The sequence below is a fragment of the Rana temporaria genome, chromosome 6, assembly GCF_905171775.1.
Source record: "Rana temporaria chromosome 6, aRanTem1.1, whole genome shotgun sequence".
Classification (NCBI taxonomy): Eukaryota; Metazoa; Chordata; class Amphibia; order Anura; family Ranidae; genus Rana; species Rana temporaria.
In genome coordinates, this window is record NC_053494.1 from 165,242,106 (window position 1) to 165,259,436 (window position 17,331).

Here is a 17,331-nt window from a genome sequence, read left to right on the forward strand (position 1 = left end):
TTGGAAGCATTGAATTTCTTTTTTTTCAGCACGTCGTTGTGTTTTACGTCACCGCGTTCTGACACGATCGGTTAATTAACCGATGGTGTGTAGGCGCATCAGTCAGCTTCATCGGATATGGACTGGATGGACTGATCGTGTGTATGCAGCCTTAGTGAAGGATTGGCTCGGGCGGCTCGGCTTCTCTAGTCCTGCAAAGGGAACTGCGTTCCTGCTGTGAAAAAAGTGCAGGGACTCCGTTCCCACGCGTTCCCACAGCTCTGAATGTAACCATAGAAGTTAATTGAACTGTGCGGCAACTGTGCACCAAGTGCTTGACATGTGGTTGTGGCATGATATTTCAATCCACATTGGGATAAAATAAGACATTCAGGAGGCATCAGTATCTTGCAAGCTTGGTTGGTTCAGCCGAAGGTTCACCAAGCTTGCAAGTCTGTGTGGCTCTGTTGCCTGGGCGTGGTTGGATTTTATCTATATGACTGACAGCCTAACTGCAGCAGATTTTCAGAGGAAGCTGATTGAAGGTTTTGCAGTTAAATCGGAGGAGATACTAATGATGGTGAGAGCTGTGGGATGACATCTTCTCCTAATCCAGATAAAAATGGCCAGATTGAAAGATCGTCATCTAATATGTTTGGGCATTTTCACAGCTGCACTCTACATTGTCAGGTCTGGATATTTTGCCAGTAGAGTCCCTGAGAGATTCTGTATGAGATAGCAAGTGATTCAGGGCACTAGTAATGTGGGTGGACCCTCGGATAAAACTTTGCAATGCGCAAAGTTCAGTCATCTATTGCAACCAATCAGATCATTGTTCTAATAGGCCCCAGAAAGATGACTGGACATCTTGTCACTTGAATAACTGAAATATACAACTCTGTAGCTGCCATCAAAGTATAATTTTACATCACAACCCTAAGTACAGTAGCTGTATAACCATTATGTATTGGTGTATTTTTCAGTCACCACATAAAAAATTTACAATATTCACAGGTCATATGATTGTGGCACTAAGAAAAAGTACAAAACGTAATAATTGCCACAGTGCTTGCCATGAAAAGAACATCCTAGATTACGGACTTCCTTTTTAGGTGCGTCGTGGTTCTAGCCGATGTGACATCTGCGATAATATCCTCTGATTGTCAATGACGTTGAACTGCCGTACGTAATTTCGAACATCCTGGTGATTTTTGTTAACAAGGGAAGCATCAGGGCCTGGTGGAAAAAAACATTTTTTTTTTAATTGCTGTGCTTAAAATACAACTATCTTCAAATGGGTAATAATAGCAATCTGAATTTGCTGTCATTTCATTATTTATTGTAATTATTGCAGCGTTTTCTGTATAATACGGTCGGTTTAGATGTGAATTTCATAGGTCTACAAGTTTGCTTGTCGCTAGCATGCACCTCATTGGACTCAACACACAGTAAGCTAGCACGTTTATAGAATGTGGCTGAATTCCTAGAGTTCAGATTTAAACATAAATAACGCTACCTAAAACATAGCTTTATTTGTATCTTGGGTGATATTCTAAATAATCACTTGCAGTAGCCTCTCTGTTTAACCACTTCCCTACCGCCTCATTGTGAAATGACGACGGCAGGAACCCCTCCTCGATCCGGGTGGACGTCATATGACGTCCTGCCTTCCGGGCGATCTAGGGCACGCCCGCGCGCCGCCGCGATGCTCGTGACCCGACGCGGGTGCCCGGCGGCCGCGATTGCCGCCGGGTGCCCGCGATTGTCGGTAATCATGGCAGGTGTGTGGATCTGTGTGTGTAAACACACAGATCCACACTCCTGTCAGAGGTGAGGAGACCAATGTGTGTTCCCAGTACAGAGGAACACACATCGGTCTCCTCCCCTTGAGAGTCCCCTCCCCCTACAGTTATAACACACCTTAGGGACACATATTAACCCCTTCAACGCCCCCTAGTGGTTAACCCCTTCTCTGCCAGTCACATTTACACAGTAATCAATGCATATTTATAGCATTAATCGCTGTATAAATGTGAATGGTCCCAAAAACGTGTCAAAAGTGTCCGATGTGTTCGCCGCAATGTCACGGTGACAGTAAAAAAAACGCAAATCGCCGCCAATACTAGTAAAAAAATTTATAAAATAAAAATGCCATAAATCTATCACCTATTTTGTAGACGCTATAACTTTTGCGCAAACCAATCAATATATGATTATTGCGATTTTTTTTTTTTTTTTTTTTTTTTTTACCAAAAATATGTAGAAGAATACGTATCGGCCTAAACTGAGGGAAAAAATATTTTTTTTTAAAAAAAAATTGTGATATTTATTAAATAAGAAAGTAAAAAATATTGTGTTTTTTTTTTAAATTGTCGCTCTTCTTTTGTTTATAGAGCAAAAAATAAAAACCGCAGAGGTGATCAAATACCACCAAAAGAAAGCTCTATTTGTGGGAACAAAATGATAAAAAAATTGTTTGGGTACAGTGTAGCATGACCGCGCAATTGTCATTCAAAGTACGACAGTGCTGAAAGCTGAAAATTGGCTTGGGCAGGAAGGTGCGTAAGTGCCCGGTATGGAAGCGGTTAAGAATTGTTGAGATAAAGTGTCTTATTGGGATTGATTTCCTAAAGGTAGAGCTTAGTAAATGAGATGAAGGTTCACTTTGCAAAAAATGCCCAATCACATGCATGAAAAGTAAAAACAAAACAACAAAAAAAACATTTTTGCTTGCACATGATTGGATGATGGAAGTCAGAAGAGTTTCCCCCCCTTATGTACTACACACTGGAGCAACTGCACTTGCAAAGTGCACAGTTTTTTTTACCTTTAGTAATCAACCCCATCGATGTCAGTGTGTTGGCAGGCATAAGGTTTGCTGTACTAAAAGCAATATACTGTGCACTTAGCAAGCAAAAAAACGTCATTACATACAGGGTACGTGTCGCATATCCAATCTCTCTGCCCTGCTGCTGGGACCCCATCCTCCCCAGTATCCAGCCATTGTCAGCTGTGTTTAACCACTTCAGCCCCAGAAGTATTTGCCCCCTAAATGACCAGGCCATTTTTTGTGATAGGGCACTGCGTCGCTTTAACTGACAATTGCGTGGAAATGCGACGTTGTACCCAAACAAAATGAATGTCTTTTTTTCCCCCACAAATAGAGCTTTCTTTTGGTGGTATTTGATCACCTCTGTGGTTTTTATTTTTTGCGCTATAAACAAAAAGAGTGTACATTTAAAAAAAAAACAATATTTTGTACTTTTGCTATATAAATATCCCCAGAAAATATAAAAAAACGAATTTCTTCCCCAGTTTAGCCGGATATGTATTCTTCTACATATGTTTGGTAAACAAAAATCGCAATAAGCGTATATTGATTGGTTTGCACACAAGTTATAGCGTCTACAAAATACGGGATATATTTATGGAATTTTTTGTTATTCATTTATTTTTTTACTAGTAATGGCGGCGATCTGAAATTTTTATTGGGACTTCGACATTACGGCGGACAGATCAGACACTTTTGGTGCTTTTTTGGGACCATTGACATTTATACAGCCATCAGACCTAAAAATAGCCACTGATTTCTGTATAAATGTCACTGGCAGGTAAGGGATCAAGGGGTTAAATGTGTGTCCTACTCAGTGATTCTAACTGTGGGGAGGATGGGAATGCCTGAAGGAGGAGACATATCGCTGTTCATACTTAGTATGAACAACAGATGTGTCTCCTCAGACAGAATGGAGATCTGTCTGTTTACATTGGCAGATCTCCATTCCGTGTCTCTTAGGAGCAATCGCGGGTGCCCGGCGAACATTGCGGCCGACGGGCACGCGCAAACCCTCTAGTGGTCTTAAAGCGGCAGACGTATACCTACGCCGATTTGCCCAGACTAGCAAACCTGCCACAGTATAACTGCAGCGACTGGTCATCTAGTGGTTAATCAAACACGCATTACTGAATACTCAGTAGAGAAGTATACTTTTATATTCATATTTTTTTTAACACAGTGACTGGATATTGATTTTGGACACACCATTTATATTTTTGTTTTTCTTGTTTTTTTTCTTTTTCATGAACTCGCTTTATTTATATGGAATTTTTTATATGATATATTGTATTGATTCATGAGCGCTTATTTTTCACTGTATTTTGTTGCAATTTTAAGGTAGCACCCTTTTTTTATTTTTTAGTTTGTGATAACAGATTCTCTGTTAAATGAATAGCAACCTAGTGTTTTACACTTGTTTTAGAGTTTTTGTTTGTGCCCCTTCTAATTCATCATCAGTAGAGAAGTCGACAGCTGTAGCTGTCAAAAAAGCAGTTTGAAAGGGGCTGATTTACTAAAACTGGAGAGTGCAAAATCTGTTGTAGCCATGCATGGTAGCCAATCAGCTTCTAACTTCAGCTTGTTCAATTAAAGTGATTGTAAAGTCTTGTTTTTTTTATATCTATAAAAAGAACACACGTTATACTTACCTGCTCTGTGCAGTGGTTTTGCAGAGAGCAGCTCCGATCCTCCTCTTCTCAGGTCCCTCGCTGACGCTCCTTGCTCCCTTCTGTTGAGTCCCCCCCACAGCTTCTGCCTTTACAACCACTTGAAGCTTTGCCAAAAAAAAATTTGAAGCTGATTTTTAGGCAGAGCTGCACCAGATTTTGCACACTCCAGTTTTAGTAAATCAACCCCACAGTGTTTATAAACAACACTGCTACAGATGCAATTATGCAAAGATACAAAGTAACATATTGTTACTTTTGTATCGTTCTGTTCATTCATCTGCAGATCAAAGGGATGAACTAAGATATGCAAATTATGTCAGTTAAAACCACTTGACAAGTAAAGTTTTTCAGTTTTTTTTATTTTTTATAAAATGTTCCTGTTTAACCCCTTATAGAGCCTTAGTTTAGTTTGTTATATTCCTGCTGCTTTTTCTTGTTTCTTTTTTATTAACTTTCAATATTAAAACTTTTTTTGTTTTGCTAATATTTTTTTTATATTTTTAGACATTTTATGTGTATTTACACATTTCACATTTAATTCAATAAAGATTTTGCAAACAAAAAAAAGGTCAAAATGTATAAAAAAAATATTTATTTCATTTGTAAATAACTTTGTAATGCTTTGTACCAAAATCATAATTTTAGTGTAAATTTAACAGGAAACATTACAAAATAAAAGGGTGTACATTTTATGTGCAAAATAAAGAAAAAAGTGTGTTTTTGTTTATTTTTATTTTGTTGCATTTTATTGTCTAAGGCAGGGTGCCCAACCTTTTGAAGAGCAATGCACACTTAAGCGACTTGGTAACTGGTGGAAAAAGAAGAAAAAGTAGAAGAAAAAGTGTCATGGAATGTAAAGGGATGATGGTACCATTTAGACATTTTTTCTGTTCTTATCCACAATGTCTAAATACAAGACTTTATAGTTATGCATTATGGAGTCAAAATTCTAACGATCCTTGAGTAGGCACAGTCTTTTTCACTTAAAGGGGTTGTAAAGGTACAATTTTTTTCCTAAATAGCTTCCTGCAAGACTTTCTCCCTGGTGTGGAAGGTCGTGCTCGCCCCCTCCCTTGGACTACAGGAGAGACAGGACACCCACTAATACACAGCTCCTTTCTCTATCTGTAACGTAGAGCGTCCTGACTCTCCTGTAGCCCAAGGGAGGGGGTGAGCACAACACTCCACACCAGGGAGAAAGCCTTGCATTACTGTGTGTAGTTACAGACAGAAGAACAGGAAGTGAGGATTTCTCAGAAGAAATAAGGACATTTAAAAGCAAAATGGAAGGATGAGGTAAGTGAAGGAGGACTGCACTAAGGTAAGGGAAGCTATTTAGGAAAAAAAATTGTACCTTTACAACCCCTTTAACTGTACTCAAAAACTCAAAGGCCCCTTTTACACTGGGGCGGTTTGCAGGCGCTATTGCGCTAAACAGCGGGCTTTCACACTGGAGCGGTGCGCTGGCAGGACCGTTTCAAAAGTCCTGCTAGCAGCATCTTTGGAGCGGTGAGAAGAGCGGAGTGTTTGAAATCCATGGGAAACCGCGGCTATACCGCGGCGAAAACTGCAGAGGCGCATTGCCGGCGGTATTAACCCTTTTTTGGCCGCTAGCAGGGGTTAAAACCGCACCGCTAGTGGCCAAATACCGCCACAATTCCAACGGTATAGCGCCGCTAAACCGCCACCGCACCTCCCGCCCCAGTGTGAAAGGGGCCAAAGAGTCCCAATAAAACCGAGACAGTCCCACCAAAACCGAAACTGGTAAATTACATGCCAAATTTGTTGCTAAAAACTGTCTTAAGCCTTTGCGTTCCATCTGTAGTTCAAAGAAGTATATCACAGGGAGATAAACACCAATCAAGTAAATCAGTGTTAATGTACAGTGTCAATTAACAAGCTGACATGATATAAATGCTATAAAAGAAATGTAATCTATTCTTCTATTTAGAAGTTTAACTTGACAAAGCCGGCTTGTGCTGGAATCTAATTTATAGTCTGTTTTGATCATTTAAATTCAGAGCTGAGTTTTATAGAATCACTTTACCATAACATGCTAATTATGACTGTGACACAGTGACAGTGCATATAGAATAGATAATAAAGCCATTATGATACATACTTAAACAGAGTCATAAAATGTTTTATCTCTCATTCTACGCTCGTACATAATAACCTTGATAAAAAATACAACTTACTGAAGGGCACGCTCCGGCAGTATCTCATTGTTCTGACGGTGTTTGCAATCATACGCTGAAAAACACAATTCATTGTCCTAATATTAATGTCACTTGTTTGAAACAAAGGCAGTGATATATTTGCAGTATTGCTGTACTATTTTAGCGGAACTCTTTATAATTGTAAGTTACCATTTGGTTCCATTATCAATGTTTACCAAGTAGGGTATACTTCTTTTGGAGACGCACAAGGAGCCAATCAGTTGCAGTTCAGGGAACATGCTGATAGGAGGAGAGATGAGAGTGAGGCCCCGTACACACGGCCGAGGAACTCGACGTGCCAAACACATCGAGTTCCTCGGCGTGTTCAGTCCTGGAGCCGCCGAGGAGCTCGGCGGGCCGAGTTCTCCCATAGAACAACGAGGAAATAGAGAACATGTTCTCTATTTCCTCGCCGAGGTCCTCGTCGGCTTCCTCGGCCGAAAGTGTACACACGACCGGGTTTCTCGGCGGAATTCAGCTTCCGACCGAGTTTCTGGCTGAATTCTGCCGAGAAACTCGGTCGTGTGTACGGGGCCTGACAGAGAGATGAGCTCATCATTCTGATTTCACCGTCCAGTCACAGCGTAGGGAATAGGAGGGAGACCTGTTACTCCTCTGCCAGACAAGACCGTGCTGTATGGCAGAGTAGTGTAAATGTTAGATCTGGATAAGCAGAAATACATATTCTTTCATAAGAAAAATAGCTCCTAGTCCCCTTGTCTGTTTTTCTTCCATTTGTTTACTTGCGTCTCTACATGTGCACTACATGTACACAATTTGCTAGGATATGGACATATATTGCCAGATTCAGGTAGAAATACGTTGCGCTGCGGCGTAACGTATCCCATTTACATTACACCGCCGCAGGTTTACAGCGTAAGTGCCTGATTCACAAAGCTCTTACCTGTAAACTTGCGGCGGTGTAACGTAAATCCGCTCGGCGCAAGCCCGCCTAATTCAAATGGGGCGGGCACCATTTAAATTAGGCGCGTTCCCGCGCCGAACATTCTGCGCATGCTCCGTGTGAAAATTTCCAGACGTGCTTTGCGCGAAATAACGGCGCCCCAAAGTTTTTTTTGAACGGCGACGTGCGTTACGTCGTTTCGTATTCCCGGACGTCTTACGTAAAAAAATAAAATAAATTGAAATTCGACGCGGGAACGACGGCCATACTTTAACATGGTTGTTCTAAAGATAAGCCATGAAAAAGCAGGCCTAAGTTTGCGACAGGAAAAACCGACTAGCGACGACGTAAGAGATTGCGACGAACGCGCGTATCTTCGTGGATCGCCGTAACTAGTCATTTGCATATTCTACGCCGACCGCAATAGAATCGCCACCTAGCGGCCGGCCTAGAATTGCATCCTAAGATCCGACGGTGTAAGTCAATTACACCTGTCGGATCTTAGGGCTATCTATGCGTAACTGATTCTATGAATCAGCCGCATAGTTAGGACGGGCGGATCACAGAGATACGCCGTCGTATCTCTTTTGTGAATCTGGCCCATAGCACCCACAGTCTGGGCTTATCTCCTATCATAGACATTTTGTACCATATTGCCTTATTATCTGCCCTATTGCCAGAAATATACAAGAATTACAGCTGCGTGCTACATAATGGAGGCTGATTTGCTTCCAATGTTGGCATTCTCACTCTTTATATTGGCCAGGAAATCTGCTTTAATCTGATTCACCTGTATTTCTAGCCATATAACTAATACAGCTAATGTGCAATTTCCTCTTTTAACAGCACCTGCTGTTCTCTGTCTGTGTGCATCTGTCACCTGATTTCCCCTTAGATGTGCATGGACAATGCTCTGACCAAGCGCAGGCAGCATAACTGCAAAAGGTTTTGCTTAGCTCAACAGCTTTCAGCCCCCAGGTTCACATTGATGCGATTTGGCATGCAATTTGACATGTCAAATCGGCGGCTATTGCCGATGTTCTGCCGAGATGTGTCCCCCTGGCGGATAATGCCCGTCCCCTGGACTGCGCAGGCGCTGCACTCTAGCTTCCTAAAAATACCGAATACGAAGAGCTGTGCATGAGCTGTAGACTGCGCCTGCGCAATGAACAGGGCATTGTGACAGTCGTTGCCGCACGCTGCCGATGCTCGCTCCACTCTGCAAGGGGAGGGGGGGGGCGGGTGTATTACAATTATATCGTGTAAGGGGCGGATGCCACAAACTCCCCCATCAACAGAGCAAAACTCGCCCTACTTTTCATACACCTGCCCCCCTTGCAGACGATATAATAGTAATACACCCGCCCATGTGTATTACTATTATATCGTCTGCAACGGGGGCGGTGTATGAAAAGAAGGGCAAGTTTTGCACTGTTGATAGGGGAGTTTGTGGCATCTGCCCCTTACACAATATAATTGTAATACACCCAACCCCCTTGCAGAGTGGAGCGAGCATCAGCAGCGTGCATCAGGACAGAGCAGGAGGTTCGCTGTGCCTGCGCAGGACAGAGTGGGCAAAATCCGCCGGGGGACAATTCTCAGCAGGACACCGGCAGTGGCACTGTCCAAATCAATGCAATGCTGACTTTGTGGGGCCGCAGCGATTCCCAAAAGTACTTTTGGAGACTTTGGGTGCGATTTCAATAGACATCTGTGCAGGAACTCGCATGTCAGTTTATACCGGCATGTCAGTTGGACTGACATGCGGGTATAAAATCGTGCAAGTTCAGCTGAATTCGCACAATTTCAATCTCACTGTCCCAGTGGTTTTCAAATCCACAGCAGATTATATTTTCAGGATTCCTCTACTTTTTCAGCAAAGGGAGAGAGATGAGGGCGCTCTGGTGAGGCTGGGTACTTCGCACCTCCTTTCCCCCAGCCTATCAGCAGACAACAACCCCTCCCCTCTCTCCTCCCCCCTCACCCTCACCTCTCATAAGCCCTTGGAGCAAGCATGGGCGTAGGTCTGACAAAGAAGCCGTGCATGCTCCGAAACCACCACCTTCACCTGATGTTACATCGGCCGTTGCGTTCCAGCTTGGTTCCAGAACCCGGGCTGCCTCATTGCATCTTCAGTTCCTCGCCAATCCACGTCACCAGCATGCAGGATGGCTCTCTCTCTCCCCCAGACAGATGAGGATTACAGTGATCCGCATGAGGACAAATCATTATATGCCTATTACCTCTCTTACTATCTTGTAAGTGTTATTAATCCCAATGTGCCTGTCAGGCCTCGTACACACGACCGGTTTCCTCGGCAGAATCCAGCAAGAAACTTGGTGGGAGAGCTTTTTTGCAGAGGAAACCGGTCGTGTGTACATTTTTCAATGAGGAAACTGTCGAGGAACTCGACGAGCAAAAAAGAGAGCAAGTTCTCTTTTTCCTCGACGGGAGGGCTGGTTTTCGAGCGTGTGTATGCTAAGGAACCCGCGCTTGCTCAGAATAAAGTATGAGACGGGAGTAAAAGTTGCATTTGTAATGGAGATAACACATTTTTCAAGCTGTAACTGACTGTAAAGTACAAATCGTCTCTTACCAAACTTTTACTTAACACGCAAACTCATGAGATTAGCAAAAGCAGCCCCAAGAGTTGTGCAAGTGGAATCGAACTTCCCCTGCCGTTGTATGTGTTGTTTTTCACCGCGTTTGAGAACGAGGAGATTTGGTCTGTACGTCTGTGTACGCAAAGCAAGCTTGTCGAGTTCCTCGACAAGCCTAACAAGGAACTCGACGAGGAAAACGATGCGTTTCGCCCGACGAGTTCCTCGGTCGTGTGTACGAGGCCTAATAGATCTTTTAACCACTGCACTTAGAGGCGCTTTTCTCTTTCCTTTATCAGCCTCTCAGCGGCTTGCTGAGAGGCTGAGCCAGGTGCCGGTCCAGATTTGGCTGGACTTCTCCTTCAAGGAGAGAGAAGGTTGGGGAGCAGTAAAAATGTAGCTCAGCCACATGTTTTTACCACCCCCTAAACCACACGTCTCAACAAGTCCTTCCAGCTTCTACCCACAACCAACACTGACTCGCCTTTTAATGTAGTGGGCTCACTTTTCCTTATAAACCTTTTCTCAGGAGTTCTTTAAGAACCTAGACCTGGTATAAATAATGCCCCACGTTCAGAAGAAAGAAACATACAATTAAAGATAAGTGTTACTCACTCGCTGGTTTCCAGTTTCATTCTGTACTGTTTTGCTCACGCTGCTAATTATAATAACATATTATATAACTACTTGTTACAATATCCAACAGCTGTCGGTATCGGATGGCTATTTATAACCTCCCACTAGTTAGATGGAGTCTTGTGCAGTGTAACCCCAGATCTCCACAGTTTAGAGCCTATGCCATGACCTCATAATTGTTATAAATATTCACAAGCTCACTAAGGATATATCAGATTCACGACTGTCATGGCTGTAAAATGAAAAAATGATATTCAGTGCTACATTTTCCCCCGATGATGGAACATACGCGAGGCTTACTACTTCTCTAATGCTTTAACTTTTTCTTTAAAAAAAAAAACATGCAAGCATTGATTTGCCAAATGCATAGAAGGTGATCTCCTTGCTGCGGTTAAAGAGAAACTCCAACTTCACATTATGTGGTCAGGTTTTCTTTAAAATGATTGTATAAAAATGTGTGAATTTTTAAAGCTGAACTCTAGTTATGATTTTATTTTGATTCATGGCCCAGCTTGGTACAATGTAAGTATGCATTTCTGATACCTGGTAGACCACTGAGGAAGCTGCCAATCACCAAAGTAGTTGGCACTACTACATCGATTGTCGCAATCTTTTGGGCCCTGTGCTGAGCAGCTGCCCCACTGCACACTACAGGGGGTTGCCTGCTCCCTACTGCAACCATTCACAGAACGCCTTGAATTTTATCTACTGAATACGAGTCTTTCTCAGGCTGGACAAGGTGGAGAGGAGAGCTGGTGATATTGCAAACCTCAGCTCATCTAGTTAGATAATACATTGTATTCATTGAAAAAGATACAAGGCACTATGTGAATTGCAGCAGTACTGAGTAGTCAGTGTGCAGAGGGGTAACTGCTTGGTACAGGAAACTAAAATGTACAAAAAGGATTCCTCAAAAAGTGGGATTTTAACGGACCAGAAACAGTGAGTGATAAATTATAAAAGTACAAAGTTTATTGATATAACATCAGATAGAAGTTGGATCAATAAAAACAAACACATAGCATGAATAGCAGCATTGGACCAATCCAATGGATAACCTAATGATCAACTGCCCATTGGTGATGGGACAGGAGAATTCCAACGTGTTTCAACATAAATGTAATGACAATCTTCTTCAGGGACAATAGGTTATGCAGTTCCACATTTTTCCCCAAAAAAATTCTATGTGCTGATGATTCAACAAGTAGAAACCTGTCAGGGCTGGGCTCAGCCCTTCCTTCTCAGAGCTGGCCGCTCAGCTGATGGCTAATTGCAAGCTCCTATCTCTCCACAGTGACTCACCTTTTGATGATCCGGCTCGTCAGTCCTGCCTACTTAAGCCTTCCAGTTCACTTGCTCTCTGCCTTCGCCTTTGTCAACATCACAGAGACTTTCTCCTGCGTTCCTGTTGAAGACTTGCTTGGCTGACATTCCTTCTGGTTCCTGACCCTGCTTTCTGTTCTACTACTTTCTTCTCTGGCTCTATGACATTTGGCTCGGCTGACAATCCGATCTGGTTCCTGAACTATGGCTATGTTTTGACTATGCTCACTCGGTTAATCTTTTTATTATTATTACTATTAAACAAGTGTGATTTAACTGTACTTTTGTCTCGGTCTGATTCATGGTTTCCAACAAAATCATGGCTCAAAAGCAGAGAAGAAAAGCGCTAAGTGCCAGCAAGTGAGGAAAAGGATCACCACCAAAAGGGGCTCCAGTCTCAAGCCAGAGGACCCCAAAAGGGGCCAAGGCAACAAGGGACCAATGAGTCTCGATAGCTCCAGAAATCATAACCACATAAAGTGTATAGAGTCAAAGTAGAAGTAATGTAATGCATCAATATAGCCAGGGGAAACTGTCAGTTTAGGTTGTTGGTATATTTGATAAATACAAAAAGCACCATGGCTAGAGGGAGGAGCATTGATTGTAAGTGATGTGCCAATCCAGGTATAGATATATTACATCAGATGTAGAGGTTTACCATATCTTGTAATGCAGCAGTGCAGTGTGCGACTGACCTCTCCCGCGCATGGCGTTGTACAGGAAATTAAAGATTGCCAAAGGGGGATTTCGTCTGGCAAGTGTGTGGGTTGCAGTTTGGTCCCAATGACTTCAATGGATGAGTGTGACAGTTGGTGTCGCTTGTCAATCTCAACATGCTGAATTTGATTGAGAGGCAACAGAGAAGCAAAGTCTACCAGATGTGGCATGCGTATAACCCCCTCTGACCACCATGTTATATTTTAGGTGGGTGGTCAAGGTGCGGCTCAACTGCCTGTATTTTTTTAATTTATTTTTTCATATATGGGACTTTTTCAACTCTTATTTAACTTTTTTTTATTTTATTTTTCTCTTTTTAGAGTCCACTGCAAATAAAGTTTTTGCATTTTGGGTTAACATATTACATTTAGTGAACTAATCAGATTTAATAATTACATAATATGTTTGGAATACATTTACAAGAACTGATTATATTCCATCCAGCAAAAATCTGTTCAGCACTGGCTGTGCCTGGCCATTCCTCATAGACATAAATAGACTGTGCACCAAAATGTAGTATATGACTCTATATTCAAGCCAAAGGATAGCCAGGTGGATTTAGGTAATGTTGATATAAAGTTACCACAGTTTTTCAAGCCTAGTACACAGTATTAGGCCTCGTACACACGGCCGAGGAACTCGACGTGCCAAACACATCGAGTTCCTCGGCCAGTTCAGCCCTGAAGCCGCCGAGGAGCTCGGCGGGCCGAGAGCTCCCATAGAACAACGAGGAAATAGAGAACATGTTCTCTATTTCCTCGTCGAGCTCCTCGTCGGCTTCCTCGGCCGAAAGTGTACACACGACCAGTTTCCTCGGCAGAATTCAGCCAGAAACTCGGTCGGAAGCTGAATTCTGCCGAGGAAACTGGTCGTGTGTACACTTTCGGTGTACGGGGCCTCAAATGAAAAACAAAACAAAACCTGACAGCTCAGGTCAGAGCCGCTGTACTAATAATTTGATGTTAGTACAGCAACCTTCCATGCTGAGCTATTGTGTTCTGACAGGGGGACGGACCCCCGTCAGCGCTTTCAGCCATTGACTGAGAGCCCTGATCAGGAGCCGGTCGGCTGCTGGTTTTCCCATGCTCGTCTGACAGAAGCCCACTGAACAGCCAGCTTCTGTCGGATCGGCTGCCATACACATGGGTCGAATGTTGGCCGGTTCGGTCTGTGTGTACTAGGCTTTAAATCAGGGCTCAAGTCCTGCGGGAACGCGTGGGAACGGCGTCCCTGCACTTTTTTCACAGCAGGAACGCAGTTCCCTTTGCAGGACTAGAGCAGCCGAGCCGCCCGAGCCAATCCTTCACTAAGCGACGATGCCCAGCTCGAGTCACTGTCAGGAGCAGGCGAACCATAGTAATCCTTTATGTTACAGGCCGCTTCCTGTATATGAATTCATCGGGTAGTGTGCGGGTATTCAGTCACTTCCTCGATGTCTCCTGGGAGCTTTTGTCATTGTTCCCAGGAGACATTGCGGAGGTCTGCCACAAGTTATCGCGGGATTTAGAAAGAACTTGCTTAAAGTTCTTTCTTAAATTCCACGGTTTAGTAATTATGCATATGAGCGTATCTTTTTTTTTTTTGGTGGGGGAGTGGATCTTGGGTGGGAGTTCCCACACTTTTTTCCCCAGGACTTGACCCCTGCTTTAAATGGTAGCTTTTCAAGGTTGGAAATGGTTGGAAATGGTTGGAAATGGAAGTGTCTATCTAGAATGATGGTATGCTTTGCCATAGCCACTACTACCATGTTTCCCCGAAAATAATTCCTACCCCGAAAATAAAACCTAGTGTTATTTTCCAGGAGGGCTGCAATATAAGCCCTACCCGAAAATAAGCTCTAGTTTAAAATGCTTGTAAAATCCTATAATCCACTCTATTACAGTTGTATATAATGTACAATGTGTGTGTTTCTGTAATATAATTCCGGGGAAGAGAGCTCCGGCGGGTCACAGAAGCGCAGAGCGGCACTATAACGGAGGTATTTGGCACAATTATATTACAGAAACACACACATTGTACATTATATACTACTGCAAGAGTAAATTATAGGATTTTACAAGCATTTTAACTCCGTTCACACTGGGAATTCCTGACAGGCAGGGAGAGAGAGGGGGAGAAAAGACAGCACATTAGATGGTAAGACCTACCTCTAAAATAAGCCCTACTGTGTCTTTTGTTGCCAAAATTAATATAAGACCCGGGCTTATTTTTGGGGAAATACGGTATTGATCAACCGTGACCACTGAAAGCTCAAAAGACTCAGGTAAAGGTAAAGTGGAGAGGCATGGCAAAAGAGAAAGGCAGCAACTCATATATAAATGAATGCACAATAAGCAGCACATGGAAATGTATTTAAAGATAAATGTGGGCTTTAAATCAATACCACTCATTGCTTTCATATTTCAATTTCTGTTAATTTTCATACATGGGACTTTTTCTTCTTATTTAACTTTATTTTATTTTATTTTTTTCTCTTCTTATGCCGCGTACAGACGGTCGTTTTATGCGATGTAAAAAAACGACGTTTTTAAAAACGTCAATTTCATTGACCGTGTGTGGGGGAAAACGTCGCTTTATGTCTTGTAAAAAACGACAAAAAAAAATTTAAGCATGCTTCAATTTTATGTGTCGTTTTTCAAAACGTCGTTTTTTGTGTCACAGAAATTGACAGTGTGTAGCAAAAAACGACGTTTAAAACAACGTTTTTGAACCCGCGCATGCCCAGAAGCTAGTTATGAAGCGAGCTTCAAATGGAAAAAACGTGGTGAACGTAACCTCGCTTTGCTAGAGCATTGTGAAAAAACGATGGTGTGTAGGCAACGTCGTTTTTGAAAATTGAAGTTTCAAAAACGTCGTTTTTTACTTCACAGAAAACGTCGTTTTTTTACTTCACAGAAAACGTCGTTTTTTTACTTCACAGAAAACGTCGTTTTTTACATCGCATAAAACGACCGTCTGTACGCGGCATTAGAGTCTACTGGAAATAAAGTTTTTGCATTTTGGGTTAACATATTCAATTTAGTGAACTAACCAGATTTAATAACTAGATAATATGTTTAGAATACATTTACAAGAACTGGAATTTCGTATAAAAAATACGGAAAAACTGAAACATCGTAGATGAGTCCCCAGAGATCTACTATACTGGACTCATTTTAAAACATAGCAACTATTCTTAGTGCAAAACAAACAGATACACAAACAATAGCAATAACAAAATTAGAAACATAGGGCTCTATGTAAATTCGGAACACAGATTTCAAAAGATTGTTATGCACACCAAAATGTAGATTGCCATACCAATAGGGATGAAACCAAAGATACACAGAGTAGACCCCAAAGACCCCCAAGTTGTGACGCTCTACTCTGTGGTCTAAAACTGTGTTGCCATAGTCTGTATTTGGAGATCAAGCTGCCCTAAGTACATCGAAATAATGATGTCATTTTGCACAAGCTCCACCCCTTTTGTCATTAGATTTTTTAAGTAAAAACTACTGCTATAGTATATTATTGGAGGCTGTATGCTGCCTGCTTTATATGCTGAGCTACTTTTTTTTTGTACTTTGTTTTGTGTTTCAATTATTTTTATTAATTTTATATAAACATAAAACCTCAGTGCTGGTTCACACAGGGGCAACCCGACTTACAGCACGACTTTGCAAGGCGACTTCAGCATGACTTGGAGCACCTTACAACACGACTTAAAGTTGCCTCCAGGACAGGCGACTTTGGCCAATCACAGAATAATCAGCTCTGTTGGATGGAGGGGTTTGCCTGATTAAACTTTTTTCTTTTCCTGTAAAGTTGCTTCAGTTGAGATGTGATCCGACTTTGGAGGCAACTTTCATTGAAATCAATGGGTACAAGTTGCCTAGATGTCGCCTTGAAGTAGTACAGAAACCTTTTCTGAAGTCGGAGCGACTTCAGTAGTGTACACTAAGACGGCTCTCATTAGCTTCAATTGAATTTCTCATGTTGTGGTAGTGTGAACCGGCACTCACATACATTCAAAAACATACATAAACCAAAATATTTAAAAAACAAATATACAAAACAAACAACAAACACAAGAATGGATCGCTCCTAGAATATATCCTCCTCAAAGCTTTCAATGCTTCTGAGGGAGAATAAGAAAAAGGCCCATATTTCCTAAATGTATTGCATCATTCAAATTCCCTTCCTTAATCAATCCCACCCCAGGAAAACAAATAACATTAAAAACACCATTTTGACCCTCCCTATTTACCAAACATGAACAACCAAAATTACTAAATTATGTGTATAGTGAAACTTTAACTTTTTCCTTTCCTTGTCCTTCATCTTTGTTAAGAGGGGGAGAGAGCCACAGACCCTCTACCCCCACTACCCCCGTTCCTCCATAATTACCATGTGACCCTACCACGTAGTCCTGTTCCCATTCTTCTTTATTACCATAAAGTAGTATATGTGT

At 42.1% G+C, this 17,331-nt stretch overlaps 1 protein-coding gene across 1 annotated transcript in view; it reads right to left on the reverse strand.

Moving 5' to 3' along the window:
• Positions 1 to 880: 880 nt before the first annotated feature.
• The window catches only part of RAPGEF4 (Rap guanine nucleotide exchange factor 4), a 198,463-nt gene continuing 182,012 nt past the window's right edge, over positions 881 to 17,331 (reverse strand). The window contains exons 26-27 of the mRNA XM_040358501.1: positions 6,681 to 6,735; positions 881 to 1,215 (exon numbers count right to left, since the gene is read on the reverse strand). Of these exons, the coding sequence (XP_040214435.1) occupies positions 1,088 to 1,215; positions 6,681 to 6,735 (183 nt within the window). The 3' untranslated portion in view covers positions 881 to 1,087. The remainder of the gene's footprint in view (positions 1,216 to 6,680; positions 6,736 to 17,331) is intronic.